General features: G+C 46.0%; 4 protein-coding genes across 7 annotated transcripts; 1 reads left to right on the top strand and 3 right to left on the bottom strand.

Moving 5' to 3' along the window:
* Window positions 1–2,159: 2,159 nt before the first annotated feature.
* Window positions 2,160–5,924, bottom strand: LOC309353940 (uncharacterized protein). Of its 2 annotated transcripts, none has more exons than XM_081883550.1 (2): window positions 5,799–5,924; window positions 2,160–3,536 (listed from the first exon to the last, which is right to left on the bottom strand). In XM_081883550.1, the coding sequence occupies exon 2, from the start codon at window positions 3,417–3,419 to the stop codon at window positions 2,406–2,408; it is 1,014 nt and encodes a 337-aa protein (XP_081739676.1). In that variant the 5' UTR covers window positions 3,420–3,536; window positions 5,799–5,924; the 3' UTR covers window positions 2,160–2,405. The 2 variants fall into 2 exon arrangements, with proteins under 2 accessions (XP_081739676.1, XP_081739677.1); XM_081883551.1 differs by lacking the exon at window positions 5,799–5,924 and adding an exon at window positions 4,657–4,860.
* Window positions 5,925–7,694: 1,770 nt separating this feature from the next.
* LOC309354888 (uncharacterized protein) lies at window positions 7,695–10,921 on the bottom strand. 3 transcript variants are annotated; one of them, XM_081885149.1, is made up of 2 exons: window positions 10,853–10,921; window positions 7,695–9,235 (listed from the first exon to the last, which is right to left on the bottom strand). In XM_081885149.1, exons 1-2 carry the CDS (start codon window positions 10,883–10,885, stop codon window positions 8,243–8,245), a joined length of 1,026 nt encoding a protein of 341 aa, XP_081741275.1. In that variant the 5' UTR covers window positions 10,886–10,921; the 3' UTR covers window positions 7,695–8,242. The 3 variants fall into 3 exon arrangements, with proteins under 3 accessions (XP_081741275.1, XP_081741277.1, XP_081741276.1); XM_081885151.1 differs by lacking the exon at window positions 10,853–10,921 and adding an exon at window positions 10,717–10,852; XM_081885150.1 differs by lacking the exon at window positions 10,853–10,921 and adding an exon at window positions 10,708–10,811.
* A 1,385-nt stretch (window positions 10,922–12,306) lies between these two features.
* Window positions 12,307–14,302, bottom strand: LOC309355631 (arylamine N-acetyltransferase, pineal gland isozyme NAT-10-like). The gene has a single exon (XM_081886594.1). The coding sequence runs from the start codon at window positions 13,765–13,767 to the stop codon at window positions 12,955–12,957; it is 813 nt and encodes a 270-aa protein (XP_081742720.1). The 5' UTR covers window positions 13,768–14,302; the 3' UTR covers window positions 12,307–12,954.
* A 3,296-nt stretch (window positions 14,303–17,598) lies between these two features.
* LOC309354608 (olfactory receptor 2D2-like) lies at window positions 17,599–21,228 on the top strand. Its single transcript, XM_081884841.1, has 2 exons — window positions 17,599–17,659; window positions 19,889–21,228. Exon 2 carries the CDS (start codon window positions 19,890–19,892, stop codon window positions 20,853–20,855), a length of 966 nt encoding a protein of 321 aa, XP_081740967.1. The 5' UTR covers window positions 17,599–17,659; window position 19,889; the 3' UTR covers window positions 20,856–21,228.
* Window positions 21,229–24,497: the final 3,269 nt, after the last annotated feature.

Genomic DNA, 24,497 nt, shown 5'->3' with positions numbered 1-24,497 from the left:
ATGCCTTTTTACCGTTTAAAGAATCTGTCCCATAAACATTCTTGAGCACACTTCCTAAATTTTAAGACAGTAAATATATATACATATATAATATATATACTATATATATATATACACACACACACACACACACACACACGTTCTGAGATTTTAATTTCTTAAATTTAAACCCAACATGTAGATTATAGTGTGCTCTTTCAGTTTGAGATAACAAATTATTATTTTCATATATATATATTTCCTTTGAAAGATGAAATGAAAATTCTTCTCCGTTACTTAGAAAATGGCAAAATATCCATTTCCATTCCCAATCAAGGAAAAGAAGAAATTTTGTTTTGTTTTCCTGGGATGTTTTGTTTTTACAAACAAAACTGGACTGTTTTTAAAAGCTAAAAAAATAAACCTGTTTTCTTGACCTAGCTACATGTTTGTTGGTCATGGAATGACAGAATTTGAAATTTTACAGGATTCATAAAAATTATTATTAAAAAAATAATAAAATACAGTGGTACCTCGGGTTATATATGCTTCAGGTTACATACGCTTCAGGTTACAGAGTCCGCTCACCCAGAAATAGTACCTTTGTTTCAGGATGAGAACAGAAATTGTGCTCCAGCGGCATGGCGGCAGTGGGAGGCCCCATTAGCTAAAGTGGTGCTTCAGGTTCAGAACAGTTTCAGGTTCAGAACGGACCTCCGGAACGAATTAAGTACGTAACCAGAGGTACCACTGTATAGACACCTAGGATCCCTCATACCAGACAATGCTCAGGAATTCTAAGAAAAACCTGTGCTTAAGATCAGGGCAGTTTTGAAAGCTTCAGCCTACCATCTTCATTCAAAATGTCAAATTTTATCCACACATAGCTGACAACCCGCTCCTTGATTTCAGGAACAAACATGCACAACCTGGTTGTGTTATCTTAAGGGGAGGTGCCCAAATGCTTCCTTCTACTCTTTTGTCTGGCCCAAAAATATTTATCCTGCACTGGCAATCCCTGGGTCAGATGCAGACAAGTGTTCTTCCTTCCTTTGCTTCCTGTTCATCCTGCGGTCATTGCCTAAGAGAATGCCAGCCACCGGGACAGTTCTTTAGCGGCACATTGTCCACTATTAGGGACAGCAAGCAAAAAGCGTGAAGGGGGAGCACCCTAGAATTCCTCAGCACAACACAAGGGCACCATCGATATGCTCTCCACCCACAACTTTGAGGGCAGGGGCCATACTGCATGCTGCATTCGCTTTCCATGCAAGAGGCCCCAATTTCAACCCCCAACAGCATCTCCAGGGTCAGGAGAAACCATGAAGAGCCGCTGCCAACCAGCATCAAGAGTACTGAAGTAGATGGACCAATGGTCTGGCTTGGTATAGGACAGCTGCCTGCTTTCCTCCTCTGAACAGGGAGCTTCTGAGGCGGCCTTCTAAGAACGCTGTCTCAGAAGCTGCTGCCCCAAGACCTTCCTCACCCCAGTGTAGGAAGGTGGAGAAATCAGAGATGTTTCAGGGCCACCAGATCCTCAGCGTTCTGTAGCTTTCCAGTAGGAGTCTCTGTAACCCAGAGGGGGTCAACAGGAGCAGCCACATACCTGGCCCCATGGGATTCTGGGTAGCCTCCTCCCAGTACTGCATTCGCTTCCCGTCTCCTGCAGCAGACCCCGTTTCTCCAAGCATGGATGATTGCCATCACCTACACCCGGTGTAAGCTACTTGCTTTTGAAGGACAGTGACCTAAGCCTTCTCCTGGGGAGAATGTAAATTGGGGTTGAGGAAGCTGGCAGCCTTCCATATGCTGGCTCCCAACTCCCATCAGCCCCAGCCAGGATGGCCAGTGGTCAGGGATGATGAGAGTCCTCTGGAGGCCCCCATATCGTCCATCTCATGTAAAAGAGTTGGACTGTAAGGAGCCAAGTGCTGCACTTTAGCACACACAAACATCTCCTTCCTTGGAGGTTTTTAAGCAGAGGTTAGATGGCCACCTGTCATGGATGCTTTAGCCGAGATTCCTGCATTGCAGAGGGTTGGACTGCATGACCCTTGGGGTCCCTTCGAACTGGACAATTCTATGGTTCTAAGACGTTCTGAAAACAAGTAAGCAATCTGGTGTCATCCTCTGAAGAAGCGAAGCAGAGAGTGAACAGGGCACCAATTGAGCACCAAGACTTAATGTTGTTATCATTTATTATTATTTGAACAGTAGTGGTTTCATGACCTCCACCAAGTGTGACACAGGCCCCTTCTACATCAAGAGAACCCCAGCAACTTGTTTTACCGCCTGTGAAATGGGTGTAACAATGAAATAAACAGGAAGCACAGCTGGGGCAGGGCAGGGAGCAAGCAAGCAGCGCTCTTGTTTTATGCACAAGCCCAACCAAACAAACATCAGATTCTTGTCGCTTAGTCCTGGCATCAAGAATCAACCGGTGGCAGAGGTATATGGGTGGGTGGCGAGGGGCTGCGGGTGACCTTCAGGGACCGGCAGTAGAGGAGGGGCTCTTTGCCCAACCCCAGCTGGTAATGCCACCAGTACAGCTTCTGACGGGGTTGCAAGATCACCCGCAAAGCCTCTCCTTCCTCAGCTGCCTCCTCCCACTCTTCCTGCTCCGTCCGAAGCCCCAGACCACCGTAAGCGACGGGGAGGGAAAACTGGTGCTGGAGAAGTGAGGCGGCCAAAGACTCCGGATCTAGAGATCCAGAGACGCGGTATTTCTGACTGAACGCCAGTTTTGAGGAACCAACTTTGCGGGTGATTTCGTGGCTGCTGGGCATGGGCAGGTCTGTGGCGTTGGAGATCAGCTTGAGGCATTCCCAAGCGCCAAAGGCAGCCCCGTGGGTGTGGCCCAGCCCCCCAGGAAGGAAGGAGACCACGTCAGGGTGGACGGAGAAGGTCTCCTTGGGCCCCGCCGCTGCAAAAAGGTAGCCACAAAGGCCGTTTTCTTCATCCATCCTTAAGCAGGCGAGGTGGCTGGCGTCTGCACCATAGTAATACAGTCCGTTGAGAAGTGCTGGCTCCAAGCAGATCTCCTTAGCGGTGGCCCCAGTGGCCAGGTCGGCCACGGATAGGACCACTCCACGTGTCAGGAAAAAGATGAAGAACCGGCCCTCGCAGAAGGCATAATGGTTGCCTCCTTGGCAGCTGGGGTGCAGCGGGAGAGTACTGGAGGGCGGCTCGGAGCTCAGGTCAAGCACTTTGCAGAATGAGTCCCCACGGAGGAGGTAGATGGCGGAGCTGGTGGGGTCCCCCACGTAGTGGTCCGCACCGCGGCAGGCCGGGTGCAGATCCCACACTTGGAGGTCCTGCCCCAAACGGAAGTCGAGCGCTTGGAGGAAACAACCCAGGTCCGAGCGGACGACAAAGAAACCGTGGCGGGTAGCAAAGATGTCTGTGCCACGGGAGTCTGCCCGGGGCACAATGGCAGCCATGGATGTCCCGGGGCGGGGAGATGCGGAAAAGGTTCTTATTGACAGGTGTTAAGAAATACAGGTTTATGGAACCTCCAGGTCCAGAGGCAATCGATCACGGAATGTGAGTTGCTGTTGCTGGTAGAGAGGGAAAGGGAAATGAGAAATACATGTTCAGTTATACAAAGCAATGAGAACATCTTATTTTGCATTATTTTCTGCCCCTTTAAAAAGCAACAATGATATAGCATAATTTGTTCTGATTTGGCTCTAAGGTGCTGTGCAGAGCCCAGTGAAATGCCATTTGATTATTACCCACCTGAGATCTTGGATTTCTTCTGCCTGTGTGCTTTCTCAATGAAATCTTTGCAAACCTGTGGGCCACAAGCTCATGTGTGTTTGCAGTTACACTTATATGTAAAGCTGAAATTCTCAGAAAGCTAGATTCTGCACCTGAGCCCACCGTGTAAGGCACCCTAACGTTACGGCAGATTCAAGCGGGAGATCATTACCCTACATTATTCAACAAGTTCCTACTGAATACTTGAACAGCCTGCTTTGTCCCTAAGGTAATCTTGTGTACCCCTGTGTCTAGTTTGATTATGAGAAATAGGGCTGGCGATCGAATCTCAAATCCAGATAGGTGTGCTTTGTTGTATCTGCAAACACTGTGCCATGACAGATGTTTTAATTTCATTTTCCTTTGGAAGTCAGCCATAGTTTTTTCCTAGGGCATTTCCACTGTTTACATAACTTTAATATGCATTTGTGCCCAGGGCCTCATTTCCCAGAGATTTGGCTTGTTAGCAGCACCTGACTGGACAATGTTATATGCATATACGTACTGTTAAACGTTCCCCTGCCTAGATTCATAATGCTGTTGTGGCAATTTGAGTTGCAAATACTGAGTACGCTAGCGATTATCTATAAATCTCAACAAGACAGCTCAGTTGGTACAGCATGAAACTCTTAAGGGTCGTGGGTTTGAGCCCCACATTGGGCAAAAGAATTCCTGCATTGCAGAGGGTTGGACTAAATGGCCCTTGTGGTCCTTTTCCAACTCTACAATTCTGGGATTTCATAAGCAAATAGTGTGTACAAGCTGAATACTGGGAAAGGTCGCAGCTCAGAGGCAGAACATCTGCTTTGCATGCAGAAGATCCCAGGTTGAACCCCAGCATCTCCAGGTAGGAATGGGAGACAAGCACCAGTATGAAACCCTGGGGAGGTGCTGCCAGTCAGTGTAAACAATACTGACCCTGACAGACAAATGGTCTGACTCGGAATTAGACAGCCCCTTGTGTCCCTGTGAGACTGCGCTTTTAAGAGGCACAAAACCGGGGATCAAGGAGTGTGGTTTGCAATTCAGGCCCCTTGGGGTGGGATTATTCTCAGCTATGGAAGACCAATGACCACTGGATGTTTACAGGCGCCAAGTGTCCTATTAATTTATGAGATCTGGCACAAGAAGCAAAAACATAACAGGAAAAGCTTTCCCCGTGCTGTAGGAGGTCGGGGATAACATCATTGCCATTATCCTCTTCCTCCTCCTGCCTCTCTCCATATCGCAAAGAAACTGTGCCAGAATATTAAGAGAAAGTGGCAATCTTAAGAGAGTGTGGGGCATGGTTTCTTAAGCTGCAGAAGGCTAGGACCCCCCCAGGTCCAGAATCCTGTGGCATTTCTGCAGGCCATAGGAACGGTGCATGGGGAATTCTATTCCTGCAGGGTCACTCCTTGTGGGCGGAACTGGGCCAGGAACCCAGGAATCCTGGGCTTCTGTCACAAGGCCTAAATCCCAAGCCCAAGGCTTTATTTTCCACAGAGCAGGCTGAAACACAAGCTGTGAGCACAGAGTAACTATCACAACAAGTTAATAATCATCACAGCCCTTCTTCCACTTCCCAATGCAAAATTAAGTGTAGTGGAGCTTCAAGAAGGAAGATATTCTTCTCCCCTCTAAAGCCCCATTCCAGTCATTCTGCTGGGAGGGAGGGGACGGGGAAGGAAACTAACGTGCTTTTAGGAGTGATCTAATATTTTTTAGAAACCACCTGAAACTCCCCCCTTTTTTTTACAATCAAGCCAGGGATAGCTTTCATGAAAACAAACAAACAAATGACATCACCTCTCTCTCCTTCTCTTTCTTTGCCCCCCCCCGACTAATTTTCAAAAAATTAAGGATTCGGCCTTTCTAACTCACGGTTCTTAGCACCGCCGCCACCATGCCCCCCACCCCCAGGTAAGAACACCTAAAACTTCTCACACACCCCCACGGCACCCCGCTGCGTGGTGGAGGCAAAAACAAACACACAACACAGCATGAGAGGAAGCCTGCAAGCGAGTGACAACAAGCAGCAGAGGTCGGCTGGAGCAAATGCAGCTGCAGAAAATCCTCACCTGGTTTGCAGGCTCTCGCGCCAATTTCACCAGGGCGCAGCGGCTTCCCGGACTGCAGTCGCTGACAGTCGGGCCACGGCAGCTTCCCGGAAGGGGCTGGCGGAGAAGGCCGGGCTCCTCGGCTCCTCCCTCCCGAGGGGGAGGAGACCCAAAACCAAACACTGTAAAGCATGGGTAGGCAAAATAAGACCCAATCGCATTCTAAATCCGGCCCGGGAATCAGCATGTTTTTACATGCGTAGAATACGTCCTTTTATTTAAAATGCACCTCTGGATTATTTGTGGGGCCTGCCTGGTGTTTTTACATGAGTAAAATGTGTGCTTTTATTTAAAATGCATCTCTGGGTTATTTGTGGGGCATAGGAATTCATTCATATTTCCCCCCCAAAATATAGTCCGGCCCCCCACAAGGTCTGAGGGACAGTGGACCGGCCCCCTGCTGTAAAGACAAGGAAAGTTTGTGCGTAGGCGGGTGGGAAGCGGAGTTTGGATCAGGGAGGAGAGTTCTTTGTGCATCGTTTTGGGGGCATAGGGCAGGTGCCAAGGACGGCCTCTATTCCGACAGCTTCCATCCTAGGGGGGGATGTAGGGGGAGATCTGCTCCCCCTTCAGCAGATCTCCGCCTAGATCTGCTCCCCCTTCAGGATCTTGGCGTGAAGCGAAGCCGCGGAGCTGTCCGCGCCGAGCATAGGCGCAGGGGGGCGTGCAAAAAAGTTGGCCACCCCCCCGGCCACACCTCCCATCTTTGGGCGCCGCCGGAGAGAGGCGGGGGGAGTCTACGTAGTTCGGCTTGCGGGGAGGGCGGCAAGTTGGTATGTGCCATTGCCCGGTTGTGTGTACGTGGGCAAATTCAGGTGGCAAATTCAAAAGTGCAGCGTCCCTTCGCAGCCACGCCCCTTCTGAGGTTATACAACCGGCTGAGATTATGCAATGACTATTAGGCATGTGTATTGCAACAAACGAGACAGATCTCCACGCTGCCTTTCAGTTAGAGCTGTTATTTTCGGTGCAAATATACGGGTGAAAAACTTGGAGCTCCCTTTCGCATGTCTTAATTTGTGTTTTCACCGCGAAGTTCCACCACACGCAACAGAACTTTCACTCGATGCTCTTGAGAACGGAGCACTCCCTGTTTTGAGGGTTCCTGAGTGCTTAGCTTTGGAGCATGCAGTGGGCAAGAGACTCCATGTTAGGGTGCTGGAGACAGTGACCCTGCGGCAGAAATCCCAGGCTAGAATGGGGCCATAGCGGCTGGCTCAGTTTCCTCCAGTGAGCTTGAGGGCCCACACGAGTTCCTCCCCACCCACCCCGGTCATCCTATATTTGCATCTATGCAAATAAAGTTGCATATGCAAACTTGTGTCGTGAAACAATACCTCAAGTGTTTTACATACCAAGCGGCATCCCCTTGTTTTAGCTTTAGAAATGTGCAACTCAAAGGCTGGAAGACAAGTTAGCCCCACACAATGCTCTGTAACACAGTCATAGACCACAAATTCATTATTGTATGGTAAAACACCGGCATAGGGACAGTCTCCCCCCCCCTCCAATAAAAAAAAAGAAAGCCACTGTCCCTTTCTCTGGTGGTTTTGCTGTTCCAGGGTCCCTGGAGTTCATTTGACCCCTTGATGAGCTTGTAAACCAAGAAAATCTTTAATTAAAAAATACATTAAAAATAAATAAAGCTGTCAATCCCCAACCCAGATTCTTAAGAATGCATATGAAATAAAGCCAAGGAACATCATTATATAATCAACATTTATTAATCATCATCATCACTTAGGAATCATAAAACACAAAAAATAAGGAATACGGCTGTATTGTGGAATCATCAAATGCAGAGGTTCCTCACTGTCAAGGGAGGTGCACTCTGCACATGTCCATGTCATGTAATTAATTTTTGTGTGCTATTCCTCTATTGTTTTCTACGCCTGGGCCTTTACCAACCACATTTCAACCTATAGGTGTTTATTCACCCTCTGGATAAACCCGCCAACCCTAGAGAGTCAGGCCTGTCACTCTGGACAACTCTGCTCTAATTCCCTGCATCAAGGCTGGAGGGATGGGGAATCTATTTATTAAAACAACCACAGAAGGAATTCTCAATCTGTAGTGAGATTTGATGGGCCCTCTATTCAAGCAAGCATTAAAAGCATTTTATTAAGCTTTTGTACACACACACACACACACACACACACACACACGAGCACCCCCAGGAATTCTTTCCAATCAGGGATGAGGGACTTTTAGCCTTCTAAACACCCATCAATCTTGACCACTGGCTGGGGTTGATGGGATTTGGTATCTACTAACATTGCGAAGGCCACAGGTTCCCCCATGCCTGATTTGTTTATTTATTACAGCATTTATCAGTTGGTAGTGTACAGAAATACATCTAAGGGGAAAAGGGTGGAAAGTAATGGGGAGCTGGAGCCAGATGTTATTTAGGATGAAGAAGGCAGGGGGACCTTAGTCGGTGGGTCGCAGCCAAGAGTGACCTCAATATCCCTGCAAAACAAGATGACCTCCTTCCCTAGCCCTAGCTGATACTGCCACACATAGGCAACATCTTCAGGCTGTAGTATGAACTTCAGGGTTGTCTCCACCTCACGGGCTTCCCCCCATTCCTCCTGCTCTGTGTTCAGGCCCACACCGCCATATTCGGTCGGTAACGCAAACTGGGCCTTGGCCAGCGCCATGGCGACGGAGCCAGGCTCAGGAGAATCTGGCAGGGCTGCTGCCACCCAGCTGCACCCAACGTCAGCCAGCTTTTCTGTGGCGCAGCCCACTTTCCGGGACACTTCCTGTAACCTGGAGACAGGGATGTTGGAGTAGTTGTGGAAAATGTTCAGCAGTTCCCAGGCCTTGAATGCGTCCCCTTTGCTGAGGCCGAGACCTCCCGGCAAGAAATTGAGAACGCTGGGGTGGAAAGAAAATACTTCTCCGCTGAAGTTATCCCACAGCTGCCAGTAGAGGTAACTGCGATGGCTTCCCATCTTCTCGTTGGACCACTGATGGTGTCCTGGCTGTGCGTCTGGATCTGGTTCCCCTGTGGTCAAGTCCTTGACTGCCGTCATGGTGCCCGGGCTTAAGATTATGCCAAAGGAGCCACCAGAAACAATGAAATAATGTTGCCCAGTGCAGCAGCTGGGGTGCAGGCGGCGGGGCTCTCCGCTGGGCTCGGTGTGAAGGTTTGGGGTTTCCAGGAGTTTGTTGTCCCGGATGACATAGATGGTGTTGTGCCAACGGGAGCTGAAATAGTGTTCGCTGCCGCGCAGGGAAGGGTGCAAGGGCCAGAGCTCAGCGCAGGGTGAGGTTGGCAAACCGGAGAGGAGCAGGTAGCAGTTCAGATCAGGGCGAAGAATCACATCTCCTGCCCTGGTGCTGAAAATGTGGACTTTGGGGGCTTCCTTCTGCAGAACCATCGCAGTCAAGACCTTCAGGGGGCAGAGAAGGAGAAACGGGTAGAGAATGAGAAAGGAAGTGACTTCGTTTTTAGAAATACTAATACTACTACTAATAATAATAATTTATACCCCACCCCACTGTGGCTCCCAACAGAATTAATGATGATGATGATAACAACAACAACAACAACAACAACACATCATACATTAAAAACTTCCCTAAACAGGGCTGTCTTCAGATGTCTTCTAAAAGTTAGATAGTTGTTTATTTCCTTGTCATCTGATGGGAGCGCATTCCACAGGGTGGGCGCCACTACTAGGAAAGTCCTCTTCCTGGTTCCCTGTAACCTCATGTCTCGCAGGGAGGGAACCACCAGAAGGCCCCCGGAGTGGGACCTCAGTATCTGGGCTGAACGATGGGGGTGGAGATGCTTCTTCAGGTATACTGGGCCAAAGCCATTTAGGGCGTTAAAAGTCAGCACCAACACTTTGAATTGTCCTTGGAAACATACACCTCTCTGTGTCTTGATTTAATCTATTCCAAAATAACTTATACAATTGGCCCACTTAGCTCAGTGCTCTCTACTCTGACAGGCAGGGGCCCTCCAGGGTTTCAGACAGGAAGTCACTCCCAACCCTTCCTGGAGATTCCAGGGATTGAACCCAGGACTTTAGACATACAAGGCCGGTGCTCCACCACTGAGCTACCGTCTAAGATTGTGCTCCCTCCTTTTCACACACAGTCCTCCTGTTACAAAAGACCCAAACTGCACCATACTTTCACATGACGTGAGCAAATTCATCTCCCAATAAACCAAAAATTTATTTGCATATTGGATGTTACACTAATGGCCCAATGAGCAACCACCTCCAGGTTTGGTGTGTGTTGCAAAATTCCCATTAACAGCAAGCCAGCAGATCTGTCGCCTTGTAATCTAGTTTGCCCAATATGCATTTGAAATATCCACCTTTCCCTTCTGTGCAATGAAGAGTTCTGTGAAACCAGGAGGCCTGCATATTCCTACCTCAGTTAAGACAGTCCAATAGAAAGATTTTGCCCACCTCCAATTCTTTGCAGACCAATACAGTACAGCCCACTAGGTACTTAACAGCCACACTTTCCTGCCACAGATTCATAGTTGGCATGAAATAAACCCCTCTATTGAGGACAATGCATATTTTATTTTGCCAATAAAGGGCTGAATGCCCTCATTCCCAAAAAAAACCACTTTTTTTTTTCATGGCAGGGCTTCTGTATGTCTCCGATGCAAGGCAGAAATTTAACAGGTGCAGCATTTGAAGACAAAGTGGTTGGGGAAAACATCACCTGTTCAGTTTTTGCCTGGCATGTAATTGTTTAAAACACAGGCAACCTCCTAGCAGCAAACCCTATGCAATCCTAGCCCCACCCGTCTGAAAATTATTCAGTATATTCTATAACACCCCCATCTCCCCTTCCTTTTCTATATTCCATCCCCTTTCCCTCCATTCCATATGCTCACAGCTCTTACGCCAGGCGAGTTGCAGTCGGGGAAATCCTGGGTTAATGCAAGTCAAAAAGGCTTGTTTATTTCTAAGGGCTTTGGCTCCTCCCCTCTCAAGTGACCCCGCCTCCCGAAGCCTCTCTATGCATGAACTCAAAGCTACCTCAGCATTTGTCTCCCGCAGATCGTCACTCATTCTTGCCTCCCCAACTCCACCAACTACGAAGCGGTGACTCCCTATAGGCTGGCTCCAAGATTCCCCCTTCCCTCACCACCCAATTTTCTTGAGAATAAGGCGGACCTCCTTATCTGCTTCATTCATATGCCAGAGGGTTGCTATCAGAGTTTTGCACAGAGCTGGTCTGTTGTGACTCTGATGTGTGTGGTTTTTGGCTCATCCCTCCCATCCCTGAGCCTTGTTGGTCTTCGGTGGGGACCTGCTAGTCTGGGGCTGATGCAGCAAATCTCTCCGTTTCTATTGGAACCCCAAACTTTGCCTAGGAGTGTGTTAAGTTGTGGGTGAACATATCAGACGACACAGCAATTCTTCAAACAGCTCTTGTTTATTCACAGGCCAGAACAGAACTGAACTGAAGGGTTCAGCCAGCCTGCTCCACTACAACGCAACTGTAACCACTTTCTGTAACTATCCAATCACTGAACGTCACTTTCAATCCCTATTTGCTTATGTGGACCTGAGTGAAAACTATCTACAATATCTCCCCGCTGGCCCAGGGTGAGAACTTCAGTACATAACAGAGTGTGTTAAGAGGCATATGAACAATCTATAAATGAAACACACAAATTTCTAATGCAGGGAAATGGATAGTTTCAGATTATGACCAAGAGGAGGCACAAGTTCAATAAGCCACTCAGTCACGCAACTCTCTGGTTGAACTTGGGCCAGCTAGGGTCTCTCAGCCAGGCCAACTTTGCAGGATCATGGCAAAAGAGAGGGGTGACTCTACCAAGCTCCCACCTGCAAGGATTGTATCATCAAATTAGTCATCTGAGGGAAGAACTGTGTGTGGCAGCAACTGCCCTGTTCTGGATGTTGTTGCCTCCTGGGCTCTAGGTTCTGATCTGGGGCAGGGAATAATATTTTTGAGGAGAAAATGTTCTTTATCAAGGGGAATCAGCCAGAACTGCCACTGACGTTGGTTGCAGCTTTGAAAACTTGTGATCGAGTTTGCTTCCTCCCTCCCACTGCTTTTTTCCTCAGGTGTCATGTACGGTATTTTGAGACTGAGCCTGAGAGCAGGGACCATCTTAAAACTGATTTTTATAAGCAGCTCTATGAGCCTCTTTTGGCTAAAGGTCATGGGAAGCAGGTTTGTTGTGCAAGAACTCCAAACTGCACAATCTGTTGTAATAAATGTAAAACTGCCCTTCTTCCCTTATGGGGGACACAAGAGCCCTTATAGAGTCCTTTGCAGGTTCTCTATCGGTCGGAGAAAGTAACAGAGGCCAACCAGAGAATATTGAGAAGCAAAGCAGATAGTAAACTTGATCTTTATTGAACCGTGACAACAGGGTGCCCCCTTCACACGCAGAAGGAAGAGGACCCAGAACCAAGGTGTGCCCGCCCTTATATATTTTAAATTGCCCGCCCTGGAGTCCAAGACCACCCCCTGACACATCATACCTACATCACAGAAAGGGCAGTCTACAACAGAAATCTGAGTGCGTTGTTTACGTCCTGTCTGGCAAGTTACCTGTTAATGCTTACTTGATTGGATACCCTGGGGAGCCTGGCCAGTCTTTTGTAATGATAAATAATTAGTTCCTGAGCCAGGTCACAGGCTCACCCTATTCATACACAGACATACATTTAAGACAGGATTTGTGAATGAAAAGACAATGGGGAGGCTTTTCCATTTTCCTTGGCCTTGCAGATAAATCATTTGGTCAGTTTGGGAGTCAAAATGGTTCTAGGGCCGTTTTCCTGTGCTGCTCCAGACATGTGGTTTATATATTTATGTACGTGTTCGTTGGTACATCTATGAACATTTATTATATATATAAGACCTTAATTTTTTTATTTCACTGCATTTGCAAAATAGCAAGAGTGTGGAAGTTAACAGACAGGTCCGGGATTGGAACAAACAAATGAAATTTCCCCTTTCTTTGGAGATTAGAAGGTTTGTGATGCTTCCATGACATCACGGCACTTAACCAATGGCTAGGAGCTGCACCCTGAGAAATTATTTACGAACCATCTTTTAGGCTATTATCTGGATTGGGAGCAATTTCCACCATCCCTCATTAAGCTTCCTCAAGAGGTGGCAGGATTTCTTCATCCTTTGGCTTGAAATCCCCGCTCAGATTGATCCCAAATTTCTCACGGAGCACCACTGGGATCTCGTTGCTCTGCAGGGTGGTCTCTGTACGCTCCTCTCCCTTCCTGGAAATGAGACGCCAACCCATGTAGGTGAGGCGCCCGCCATTTTCTTTCTGCAGGGAGCAGAAGGACTTGCAAACGAATATGGAGCTGGGCGAAGTCTGGTGATACAGACACATGCCCGTAAAATCGTCCAGTTTCTTCTCCTCAAGGGTGAACTGATATAAGGGCCTCCCCTCCTTCCCAGAGACTTCTCGGCGTTCCAGCACCCAGATGCCCCCATGGAGGCCCAGCCAAAAGATGCCACCTTCCTGGACTTGCTCCACAGAGGCCTTCAGCTCTAATGGCTCTATGAAACCTTCACCAAAACCCACGTCGCAGAGCAGCTTGCGCCCACCCAGCTGCACCAAAATCACCATGTGGTCCAACGGGGGGCCGTAGCAGCCGGTGAAACGGTTCCGGACACGCCCGGCCGCAGCTTTGGCATCAAATCCCAATGCCTGCAGCAGCCACAGGAAGAGGCCATTCAGCTCAAAACAGAAGCCACCCCGATGGTGCCGGACGATCTTGTTGTAGAGGGAGGACACTTCCAGGACGATGGGCTCCCCGGAATGGATACTGAGGCTCTCGAAGGGCACGGAGAGGAGGTGGCAACGGTGGAGGCCACACAGGGTCTCCAGAGAAGGCTGCATGGGGCCCTGGTACCCGATCCGTTGCAGGTAATGTCCAATGTCCATTCTGGACTGGACTCAGGAAGTAGATGAGGAAGGATGAGGAGGTAGATCGGGATTCCTATTCTTTCTGCTCCCAGAGTTCACGGGTGGGAGACCTTTTCCACACAGAGGATTATATTGCCTTCCCTGCAACCTTCCACATGTGTAAGGTGGAAAAGCAAATGTGAGCAGAGCCAGAGATGGAAAGGGGCAGAATTTATTTCGCTGGCTGGTTTCTGCACACACTCCTCTCTCTGTGTGGCAGCCTCACATGCAAGAAAGAGGTATTAAGCAGAGTTCAAGGGAACATTCCAGCGAGGTTAAAACCCGGGGAGGATCCTCACCCCTGAGCTGCCATGAATGGATCTTCCGATTCTTCACATCCTGCTCCGAACCCCATTTCAAGCTCAGGGAACCCAGGAATCCTGGCTCTCACCACATTCCTGCTTGCTGGCCTGGCTTAGCTCAACTTCTCTGGAAAAGCACCTCGGTTAGCTGTCTGTCCTATGCAAAAGCCAGCAGTTGTTTAGCTATGTGGAAAGAGAGAGAGAGAAAGGAAATGAGGGATATCATGTGACCACACATTCACAAACACACAAATACAGAGACAGAGCATCTCCCACTGGCTCCTGTTTCAACTCTCTGGCAGGATCTTAACCCTTGCCAGCCTTTCTCCAATTAAATCCACTTTAGGAATTAAATCAAAAGTATAGCATAGCCATGAAAGTGGTGACTCTCTTTTTCTCTTTTTCTCACCCCACTCTCCACTTAAAATATTTTCCCCACTTCTGTTTCAGCCTTTAGATGACTGTAGAATTAAATGCAGGCAATTAAGAAAACATACCTGAAAACGATTTACAGATGCTATTTAGCTCTGAGTAGACTTGTTAAAATGTATAAGACTGAATCAGATAATTGCTGGAGATGCAACGAGGCTGAGGGTACATTCTGTCATATGTGGTGGACTTGTAAAAGAGTATTGGGAAATAATTTATAATGAATGTTTAAAAAATGTTTAAAAGTTGTTTCCCAAGAGAACCAGAGTCCTTTTTGTTGGGGATAATTCAGATGGAAATTCCCAGGTGTCAAAAAAGATTATTTATGTATGCCACTACTGCGGTCCGTGTTTTGTTAGTTCAAGAATGGAAAACAAACAACGAAGGCAACTTAAGCTGATGGAATATGCGCAGCTTGCAGACTTAACATATAGAATAAGACAACAAGAAGAACATACGTTTAGAGAAGACTGGAAAATGTTTATTGAATATATGGGTGAAAATTGTGTACATTTGAAAACGTTGGCAGCATTAAGATAAATTCAACAGTGTAAATAAGTTTTGATGGATGTAATAATGGAATATTGAATGGTTTAGTTTATGTAAAATATGCAGGGATTTATGGTATGCAAAATGAACCATGAAAAGAGGAGAAGGGAAGTCACTGATATTTTAAGGTTGTTTAAATGAATATTCTAAAATGTAAAATAGAAAAACTTAATAAAAATATATATATAAAAAAGAAAACATATTTCTATAATGCTTGATTGATAGTCTTCAATTTTAATTTTATGTGGTTTTTAATTATATACAGTACATGCATTTTTATGCACACTTTACCACAATAGCTGCCATTTTGTACACAATACTTGGCTTCAGACCTGCACCTGTAAAATTTGGAGGCTTGAAAATTATGACGGGTGGCTGTGTTTTGGTTTGCATATTGTTTCAGAAAGTTCAGATTTGGTAGGTTTGCCTTCAGCGTGAGCTGAATCAAAATTCTCCACTATCCCTACTCATGGCTAATTAAGCTTCTTTGGCCATGGGTGCATCTAATCTTTGCCACAGTCGCATCATCTTTCAAATACGTCCTGAGCATAAAAAGCAACATTCCCAGATGACAAAGGCAAAAGTCACACGCAGGGGGATTTAAGTGCAATAATTGGTTGTTTATAATCCAGATGGAAATAGGGGAATGGTCTTTGGGGGCAAGTTGATGGATCCCACACGGAGCAGAACTAGAAAGTTTATTATCGCACCGAGCTCTTAAATAGATGAGAGTAATACATTAGGCAAGGAGCCATGGAAAGAAAGCGTTCATTCTGTTCTAAATTCATGGGTCAACAATGGGCCAGTAGAATCCATGACTGGAAACAGACGGTGGTCTCCATCCCTTTAGAAGGCTTTAAGAACTCGTCATAGAGATATCTTGAAGGAGCTTGAAGCTTAGCGAATCCTGGCAGTGCTCGGCGACATTCTCCAAGGTGCAAGGTGTGGTGGTCTCAGGTGGGCTGATCCGAATGCAGAACTTGAATGAAATAAAACAGTGCAGTGACTGCCTCTTGATCCTTACGTTTGATCACCTCTCTCTGTTATATGTATGCTTCTCTTCTATGCCACCCTTCTTACAAAAATGGCTAAAAGTAAAATTAGTTTTGTGGCTAATGTCCAGGGCTGCGCCACAGTTTCTGTTCTGGGCGCCACAGTTTACACCTCACAGAGCAACAATTCCATTAGCAGAATTCCAAGGGGGGAAATGTGCTTCGTAGTCTAAGGCACCACCTTTGAGGATTCCGGCCCATCCTTCTTTAGAGCATTTCAAACTGTTGAGTCCATTGTATCTCCATCCTGGGTGGGAAGACACATCTCACGAGTTTTTCTCTCTAGTGTGAGGGATGCAATTGTCTTGCAAGGAACTGGGATTGATCTGAAGTGCAGCTTTTCAAACTGTGTGCTGGAAGAACCCTGAAGTTCTTGAGAAGCTTTGTGAGGTGTGTGTGTGTCTATTAATGGGAACATCTGTCAACAGCAGATGAGGTTCCCTGAAAACGAGATTTCCCAACAACGCTGCTGATCTTCACCTTGCAATGTGTCACGTGCATTCTTGGTTCTACTCTCAGGTCATGGGTGGAAAGGGGTAGCGGTGAGGTCCGAACGGGTCTGCTCAGTGTGCCTGGCATGAAGAGGGTGTGCACATGAGAACAGACATCTTCAGCCCTTTCAGGCTCGTTTTTAACCCCAATATGCACTTGGGAACAGATTTCTAAGTCATTTACCATATATCTGCATGGTAGTAATGCTCGAACCACCACAGGGGATTGAACCCAGGGACCTTTTGCACATAAATCAGAGCTACAGCTCTTCGTCACATCAATGTAGGAAATACAAGTCCAAAGTAGGAAGGATTCCCTGAAGGTCTCATTTCAAGCAACATCTGATGGGATTCTTACTGAGTGTAAAAAGTGGAGAGTAGAATCTTCTTGGGTTTAGCCCCCTCCTCCATACTGCTGTGCAGCACACCAGCCCTCCATATGTGTGGTTTGTGAGACTCGCGTGATCCATTTACAATGGGATCCAGGAGGAACCAGGATCTGTAAATCAGGTCTTTAATGTGTACTACAAATCCACACTCAATCCAGACAGTTGCTATTGAAGCATCCTTTGGTTACTGCTTATTCCCTGCAAGTCTTACTATCCAAGGCAGGGTTATATAGGGAAGGAGCCAAACAATACCTGAGGTAGGGAAAACCAATATGGTGCCTCCAGATATTGTTGGACCACAGCTCCCACCATTCCTGACCATTGGCCATGCTGGCTGGGGCTGATGGGAGTTGTAGTCTCGACAACATCTGGAGGCCATAACACTGGCTATCCCTGAGTTAAAGGATCACCTTAGAAGTTATTCCCCATTTGATTAAACATGTTCTTAGGCTCACCCCTAGGTCCCTGAGGAACAAGAAGTTCCAGAGGTCCATTGCTTAGACCAGGTTAAGTTTCCTGTGGAAATAGATCACTGAAGGCTTATGGGATTGAGTAATGATTGTGTTTATTTACAGAGTGAACTTATTTACAGCTTGAACTGTCCAACAGCACATCCCAACTAGAGAAGCAGTCAGCACTCCTAAATACACTTTCCAGAGGTTACAGAGCCTTATATGGATTGCTTCCACTTGGCCTATTGAGCATTTGTCCTGATTTGTTTGCACAAAGTTTGCAGGGAGGTTAAATGGCCACAGCTATTTACTGAGCATTCGATCTGTCTTGTCTGCGGGAAGTTTGCATCAAGAAACCACATGTTTCTCCCTTCACTTCCCTGTTTGCAAAAAGTCCGTTTTGCAGTGAAGCAGCTTTGTTGCACTGGTGATAAATCATCTTTAAGTGAGCAACCTGAATTTGCCAGAAACGGCAATGGCCTGGGAATGCCCTCAGTCTCACTTCCCCATTCAAACAGCTGTTTCTTTAAAGAGAGAGAGAGACCTAGATTATGCCACCCTTTTGACTATGTCATACTTGAAAGGGGAACATATGCCTTTATGTTCCATTCAGAAGATTTGGGGAAGTCCTTGCTATTGAGATCAATCACCAGCAGCTTCCCTAGCAACAGATGTACTTGGCAACTTGGCAACATACAATTAACAAAGTTCCATCTGGCTGTGTTATGCCTCTGCTGTCCAGATTCCCAGTCTTACAACAATACCTTTTCCTCCCCAGTAGAACCGAACTCTAGAAATGAGCATCAGGGGGTGCGAGCGGCAGGAGCGGGGAAAATACCCCACAGCCCTACAAATTTGCAGCATATCCTATGATGAGCACTGCTGGGCTAGCTCCCATGACGTCAACTAACCATTCACGGCTTCTTTGCTCTGGAGCAGTTCTGCAATTTAACGAATGCCTCTGGCTTTCTCCCGCTGCTCTGGCTTTTCACTGATTTGTTTGTCTGCCATAGAAGCTGCAAAACCTGGAAATGCTAGATTCACATCATGGATGAAGAACCTTCCCTTATGGAGAAGGACCATGACTCCATGTGCTTTGCATGCAGAAGTTTCCAGGCTCAATCCCACCTCTTTTGGGCAGGAGAGCTGTTGTCAGTCACTGCAGGCAGCCCTGAGTTAGATGGACCCAGACTCTGATTCGGTGTAACACAGCTTTCCATGTCCCTGTAACTTCTGTTAACTATAAAAGCCCATATTTTTATCTCAGCTTGATTAAATGATCTGCCCTATTGGGACCACACATGGTCATGGATTTGGGGGTGGAAACGTTGCTTTCCGAATTCTACACACATCATAAAAGCCCTAACTTCCGATGCTGAGTGGTTTCTGTGGAATTTCAAATTCCACTGCAAGCCATCACTGCTTCTTCATCACTGTGAGAGCCAGTGTGGTGTAGTGGTTAAGAGCGGTAGTCTCGTAATCTGGGGAACCGGGTTCGCTTCCCTGCTCCACCACATGCAGCTGCTGGGTGACCTTGGGCCAGTCACACTTCTTTGAAGTCTCTCAGCCCCACTCACCTCACAGAGTGTTTGTTGTGGGGGAGGAAGGGAAAGAAGAAGAATAGCAGCATTGAGACTCCTTAAAGGGAGTGAAAGGCGGGATATCAAATCCAAACTCTTCATCTTCTTTTTCTTCTTCTTCTTGTGGGAGTGAGTTCTGTCGTTCAACTAAGGGCTTGTCCACACTTACCCCGGGAAAGCCTGCTGTTTACCACTGTCAAGTGGGTTTTGCACCAGACTGATGTTTGCTTCAATTTAGCACTAAATAGTGGGTTTCCCAGGGGGAAGCAGCAGGGCAAATGGAAAACCACTCAGACCCAGGGCCCCCAAAGCATGGGACAATGAAAAACCACTAAGGACAAGCAGAAGTGTAGATGAGCCATATGCATTGCATGAAGAAGTACTTTTATGTGTTCTGGATCTTCCAACATTCAGATTCCTTGGACGTCCAGAAGATCTAGAGTTATGAAAGATGGAGAAAAACTTTTCTATACCCACTTCATTCATGCCATGTATAATTTTCAGCGCATTTCTTCTTCACTTTCCTAATCATAAAAAGTCTATTTTTATTTTGTAAAGTAGATTTTGTTGCTTTAGAGCAACAAAATTTCCTGGTATGTGTTTGAGTCCCTTTTGCAAAATACTGACAGTCTGGAGGTGACCCAAGTATTTGATATCCAATTGGCCTCCCACTTTGTGGGTGTCATTTTTCTTGTCCTTGGGGCCCTGCCATGGAGGAAGGCTGCCCTCAAAGCTGGTGGAATGTGGAGGGGCAAAATCAACCAAATACAACACAAATATACCAGCCAATCCTGTCCAGTTATGGCATCTGGGAACTTGTTAGTTACCCCCCCCCCCGTTTATCTTTTCTCTGCAGGATGCAAGACAGAACATTACCTGGGAACTACACCATGATCACCCAGGTCTACCTGGTGGGACTCACCAGCCACCGGAGAACACAGCTTGCCCTCTTTGTGATTATCCTCGTTGCCTACCTGATCTCCATGGCGAGCAACCTCATCATCATCCTGCTGGTCCAAATGGACTTCCGCCTCCATACCCCGATGTACTTCTTCCTCACCAACCTCTCACTCTTGGAGATGTGCTTCACCAGCACCGTTGTGCCCCAGATGTTGGCTCACCTGCTCGCTGGGGATGGGAGGCTTTCGTTTGGGCGCTGCGCCTTCCAGATGTACATGGCCTGCTCTCTGGGTTGCACCGAAGGCCTCTTGCTGGGAGCCATGGCCTACGACCGTTACATGGCGATCTGCTGCCCCCTGGTGTATGCTGTAGCCATGAGCCGTGCACGCTGTTTGATGCTGGCGGCCATCTCGTGGGTAGGAGCCTTCCTTCTTTCTGGGCTCATCACAGCTTTTATCATGCAGCTCCCAGTCTGCGGCCCCAATGAGATCAACCATTTCAACTGCGAGTTTGTCATGGTGATAAGGCTGGGATGCACTGACACGAGCTTCACAGAGGCCATCATCTTAGGGGTGGGGGTTTTCATACTAATTGTCCCTCTGGTCACCATCTTGATCTCTTACGGACTCATCATGGCAACTGTCGTGCGCATGAGCTCGGGCGAGAGCCGGAGCAAGGCTTTCTCCACGTGCGCCTCCCACCTGATGGTGGTCACCATGTTTTATGGCTGCCTCATTGGCCTGTACATGAGGCCTCGGTCAGGGACAGACCCCAGCCATGACAAACACGTTTCCATCTTTTATGTTGTCATCACCCCTCTCCTCAACCCGATCATCTACACGTTGCGGAATAAGGATGTCCATGCCGCAGTGGCTAAAGTCTTCAGGATAGAGCTGATAAACACAAGGCCTGAGTGGTCTTGAGAGGCAGCATTGTGTTTAGCAAACTGTGGTTGTCCAAACAAATCTATGATGTTGAAGTATGAACAGGACAGAGTGGGGGAACTCACTGAAGCTCATAGATTTATAGGACCTCAGAAAATCTGATAGAAAGTATCTCTTGATCTCCAATATTTAGCAATGACAGGATAATTCAAGGACCTGAGGGGAGGAGCAGGGGTTGGGGTGGTGATGGTGAGAGTTGCATGAAGAGCTGCCTACCATTTAGTTTCTGGTGTTCCAATTGAGGTGGGTCCTTTCATTCCAGACTAGCACCAAAGGGCTTCTTAAGAACTGACCTGCCTTAAGCAGAGAAAAGAACTGGCTTTCAAAAGAAGAAGCAGCAGAAGAAATTCCTAGTTGGAATCATGTCTTTACCATCGTATTATATAATTGTTATTTATTCTCTCTCTCTTTTAAATGTAATGTGTTTTGTGATGTTTGCCTGAAACACAGGTATCTACACCAAACTTTAGAATGCACCTTTTTTCAATGGTTTTTATTGGATTTTACATTATATTTAACACAATTTCCCAGTAGTTTTTAATTATTTTACAATTCCACCACATATGAAGAAATGTACCTTCCTTTTCTTTACATTTCCAACACTTATTAGAGCTTGTTCTATACATCTTTGCCATTTGTACAGGTGTAATATACAATTGGTACATCATTTTCATATAATTCTCTTTTAACAATATACAGTCAGTAAATAGTTTTCCCCAGTAAATAGTTAATAATTTTTAGGTTTTTTTAGTCATTAAATAGTTTTTCCCAGTCTTCCATTTGTATGTTGTGTCCTATATCTTGTGCCCATTTAATCATTACAGATTTAACCTCTTCATCTTTGGTCTCCCATTCTAACAATAGATTATACATTTTCTTTAAGAGTTTATTATTATCATCTACAATTTCTCTTTGGAATCTTGATATGGTATAGCCAAATCCTTTCTTTTTGTCTTCTTTAAAAACCTCATTTAATTGACAATGTTGCAGCCAATCATAAACATATTCTCTTATCTGACCATAATCCTTAAGTTTTAATTTGCCTTCTCTTTCTACCAAAAGCTGTCAATATGTAGGCCATTTTCCTTCTATATTTGTCCTTTTAATTGAAATTACTTCTGTGGGGGCCACCCACCATGGCACATTTTTTTGTTTTAATAGGTCTTTATATATTTCCCATACTTTTATTAATGATCACCTAATTGTATGATTATGAAATCCTTTATGTACCTTCCCTTTATTATACCATAAATATGCATGCCACCCAAACTTTAGAATGCACCTGGTTCTGGCTGCAGGCCAGAATAATGTTTGGCAAGTTATGCTCCTTTGTTGCTGGAAAGTTCTCTCAATTTTCCTAAATTAACCTCTCGAGACCCAAGATGATGAAGTAACTATCGACAAACTGATAATGATCCAGAGGTAAACTCCGAAGAGATGAAAGCAATCCCTATGGTGTGCATCCACACTCTTCATTGCCTTACTGTCCCTCAGAGCTTTGGCAAGTTACAGGGGGAGAAAGCAAATCTGTTGTTTATCTTCTTTTGATAAGAATAGACAAGAATGGTTGCTTTGAAAGCTTTATAGATTTGCTTGGTAGAGCTTATGTCAAGGTGGTTGAAGAACCAGCACTTAGTGACAGTGTACTAGCATTGCATCCGAAATATCTCCAATATCTATAGTTAAAGGACCTGCATGAGCAAACCTGGAAGGGCATCTATGTGAGGCTCCAGAAAGCAAGACCCATAGAGCTAGACACAAACGGCTTTTTAACTAAGAGTAAATTCAGGGCTTTTTTTCCAGCCAGAACTCACCAGAACTCAGTTCTGGCACCTCTCAGGTGGGCACCATTGCCATTATAAGAGAACAAGGAAGGTGTTTATAGTGAGTTCCAGCACCTCATTTTCTAGAAAAATAGCACTGAGTAAACTAGCTCCAATCCCTATACTATACTAGCATCCAGGGACTTCACTGGAAGATGCCAGGCATGATTATTTCCTTCCAAACTCTTCCTAATTGAGACTATAATGGGCAAAAATAACCAGCTAAGATGTCCATTTCCAACCAATACTACAATGGCTCATTGTGTCTGTGCCCATGCAAAGTCTATAATTAGTTCAGGATGATATTGGGACCTGGACATTTCACAGCTTGGAAAAGCTACATGGTTCCAGATTTCAACTTCCAGGAAGAAGCCATTAGACATTTGACTATGAAGACCCTGCCTTGGGTGCGGAGCTTTCCAAATCTGTGTAGAGAAACATTCCATCAGCTGCCCTCATTCGAAACACAGGTTTTCTCCTGAAGTCACTGACAGTCTCTAGGAACCTTCTGTATGATTTCCCAACATTTTGCATTAGAGAACGGCCTTAATTAATCCAACTCCTAATGCACACCTTCCTATAAGGCAGTGCCACGCAGGAACTCGTCAAGAAGGAACATTTTGGAGAGGCACAAAGGTAAGATGATATTCTGTAATAAGGGTGTTAGACAGGAGCTCTAACCCACCCAATTTGCACTTCCCAAACCAATTTCCTTCAAAAATCATAGTTCTCTGAACTGTGTTCATCCTCATCTTCCAGTCACTGACACTGTGGGCATTTACTATTTTGAAAAGTTACAGATTTTAACACATTTGGTCACATGTGCAGAATATCAGCAATTCTGCCTCTTCCCTTTTAATTTGTTTCTAGTTTCTTGTCTGATGTATCTAATCCTCCCCCGGGAAGCTTAGGGAAGTTCTGTTGGTCTACAGCAGGGATGGAGTACCTTTGACCCTCTAAACATTGTTGAATTTCAAAGTCCATCAGCCTCAATATGCATGGTCAATGGCCGAAGAGTTGTAGTTCAGCAAGGACTGGAGGACCAAAGGCTCCCCACACCTGGTCTACAGTAAAACCTGGCTGTACACAGTGCTGATTGTGATGTGGGAGAGTGTGGAGAAGAGAAAACAGGACCTCCTATTGGCATAACTGCAATGTTTAGTTTCAGTGTAGATCTTAAATATATATTGTGTAGCTAAACCTGCTTGGTATCCTATCCAAGTTGACAAGTTGCCTCATTGGTGTTTTTTTAAAGGCAATATTTTATTCTTTAGATTTCAGGTCTTTTGGCAATTCCCTCAGCACCTCTTTTCCAGCCATTGTTGCCTTCTCTGGTGGGTTAAACCCTTATATCTCATGCACACACCTGTCCATTCAACAGTTGCTATGAACAGGGAGTCCTGTTAAAGTTCATTTCCTTTTTGCTCAAAACATTTGCTCCTGAGACGCATCTGGAGAGACAATGCCAAAATTGGTTTAAATGGCTTCCTACCACAGCCTAGAAACCTGGGCAGAACTATTGCAGATATTAATACTGTGAAGTTTGAAATGACTGGATGCATAAAAAACTGGGTTCTTTTGGAATGAAACATTGTCCAGACCCATTAAAATATTATTCAAAATTTACTTGCAGAACATTATTCAAAAACAGAACAAAAGCATAAACAATATGTCCATACAACATCTTCTGCTGTCCAGCGCAGGCTCAGCATCTTAGAAATTAAGCAAACTTATAATCAAAGCTGACAAATATAGCTCTGTTTCTCACACACAGGCTTCATGGCCTGCATTCCAGTCC

Source organism: Podarcis melisellensis (assembly GCF_964234715.1).
Source record: "Podarcis melisellensis genome assembly, chromosome: 13".
NCBI lineage: Eukaryota > Metazoa > Chordata > Lepidosauria > Squamata > Lacertidae > Podarcis > Podarcis melisellensis.
The sequence above is the reverse complement of the archived record's forward strand: the minus strand, read 5'-3'. Positions and strand labels throughout refer to the sequence as shown.